The sequence below is a fragment of the Olea europaea genome, unplaced genomic scaffold (assembly GCF_002742605.1).
Source record: "Olea europaea var. sylvestris unplaced genomic scaffold, O_europaea_v1 scaffold74, whole genome shotgun sequence".
In the NCBI taxonomy this organism is placed as follows: domain Eukaryota; kingdom Viridiplantae; phylum Streptophyta; class Magnoliopsida; order Lamiales; family Oleaceae; genus Olea; species Olea europaea.
Window position 1 is genome coordinate 828962 of NW_019265805.1, and position 2300 is coordinate 831261.

The 2300-nt window shown below is 32.5% G+C and overlaps 1 protein-coding gene across 1 annotated transcript in view; it reads left to right on the plus strand.

The window, feature by feature from the left end:
* Nucleotides 1-1486, plus strand: part of LOC111390996 (formin-like protein 14) — a 6874-nt gene extending 5388 nt beyond the window's left edge. The window contains exon 8 of the mRNA XM_023016131.1: nucleotides 1244-1486. Coding sequence (XP_022871899.1) covers nucleotides 1244-1471 — 228 coding nt within the window. The 3' untranslated portion in view covers nucleotides 1472-1486. The remainder of the gene's footprint in view (nucleotides 1-1243) is intronic.
* The last annotated feature ends 814 nt before the right edge of the window (nucleotides 1487-2300 follow it).

Below are 2300 nucleotides of genomic sequence, written 5' to 3' on the forward strand. Positions count from 1 at the left end.
CCTCCTCATGCTCAATACAAAATTGATATTTCTACTCTCTAGTTCTCTATATTCCTTTTGTAGTTCGTTGTTTTCATCATTTAGAAAATCAGGGGAAGGACAATTTGGCTAGTTGTGACATGTCTTGCATCAACTTAAATAAGTGCCCATTCACAACAGCTATTTTAATACAAAAAAGGGTTGAAAGAGGGAGAAATATTTTAAAATTAACAAAATGGGTTACGCAAAAGATTTAATTTAATTGAAATTTTCAGTACAGTAGTGCTGGATTAAATGAGGTGACGAAAGGATTCATGTAGTGTAACTCAATTTAGTTGGGTAGCTTTGCTTGTTCTTCTTCTTGTTGGACTGACTTACTATATTCTTAAGTCTTTAATATATTCTTGTTTGCCTACAAAGACTTTGTAATTATTTTTGCTTCTTGTTAAATAATTGGACCATTGGCTCATTTTCTCAATTTCATTCTTTTTTTGACTACCTTACTTGAAATATATAAGGTCTATCTTTTCAGTTGATTATTTTAATTATATTAATAGTAATCAGGAATTTTCAAATTCAGTGACTTGTGTGTAAGGAAATGTCCTTTCTCTTTCAATCATTCCATCTTAGTCCTCTGTGAAAGTGCATAGTCTAGTGCAAAATGTAGAAATTGGCTTACAAGAGTTAGATGCTTATGTTGTTGATTTTCATTTGAAAAGGAGGGGGAAGAGTCAACATAAAAAAAAGCAGGCACAAGAAACAAAGTATTTTAATCGTGTTTCAAGAACATTTATGATCGCCTCCATTGCTTCCAATGACAACCTTATGCAATTATATGACAAGCTTAGCTCTTGTTTGAGCCCCATTTTTTCAAAAACTCATTTTTTCAAGACTCATTTTCAACAACGTATTCTCCAGTAAAATAATTTTACTTGTAAACCAAAAACATTTTCCTTATTTTTTTTAACCACTCATTATCCAAAAAGTCACTATTTCAAAACACATTTTTACCTAAAATGGGGCTCAAACAAGAGCTTAATCTTAATGCAACATTTCTATGACTCTATGAGACTGTTTTTTCATATCAACTAGTGCTGGAGAATTGGCATAACTGTTTTCTTCATTGGAGTTAAACAGTAGTAGTACGAACTGTTTCCATTATATTCCACTTAATACATTATAGATGAAGGATTAATCATAAATTAACATCACGAGGCTGATTCCTGAGTCTTTTATTTTATTATTATTATTATTTTTTTTCCAGAATGCCATACTGGCTTTGGATTCTGCAGCCCTGGACATTGATCAAGTTGAGAATCTTATAAAATTCTGTCCCACAAAAGAAGAAATGGAGACCCTGAAGGTAGTTTTTTCATCCCTTTCTTTTTGTGTTTATGCGTGTGCGCGAAGTGTGAATAGTTGTAGGTACAGTCTAGTCGTGTTTATGAACTTGATGTCAAACTTACAACTTTTGGGGTATGAGCCTTTCTAGACTGCTTCTGTGCATATCTGCCATCAATTTTGATCTCATTAAATTAACTTTTCATCTGTGCAGCTGGTCTGATTTGTTTGCTCCTTGCTATGAACTTGTCTGTCCTTACTTTCTTCTGCTTTCCTCATGATATAGAAGTTATTTTGTTTTTAGGTTTAACTATACTTGGGGGAGATTTTCTCTGTTTTCCCGTCTAAGAAGAGCTTATAAAGTAGCTAAACAGCTGTAGCTGGTCATTATATACTGGCAAGCGCGGTTAATAAAACATGGGAAGGAAACATATGCTACTTTATACTGAACACAATTATTTTGCTTCAATAGTACATGGATGAATTTGGCTTATGAAATATGAGTGAGATACACAATTCTCTAATCATCTGGTATGATACTAATACAAAAGAGAGTTCTTTGACAAAAATTTAAGTTTTTATTGATGAATGACAGTCATTTAGATATAGATTTGGAAATTCTTTATCAAAATGTTCATGAATTTGGCTGTGATGATGAGCCACATAGGTCCCACTTGGGTAAAATGACCCAGTAGAGTTGAAAAGTTCAACTGAACACGTGCCATGTTGACCTGCACAACTCTGAACATTGCATTTCAAATGACGATTATTATGGATAACCTAATGATTGCCGTGGAACTTGGAAAAATTTGAATTATATTTGCGAGTTATGACCAAAAAACCTAGATGTCTAGTTTTTTCCTCAATTTTATATTGTTTTCCTACATAGAAATGAGATTTTTTGCAGTTTGACAATTCCAGTGATTATCATGAAAATTTCTTTTACTTATTTCCTTATCGACTAGATTAGAATTATTTTA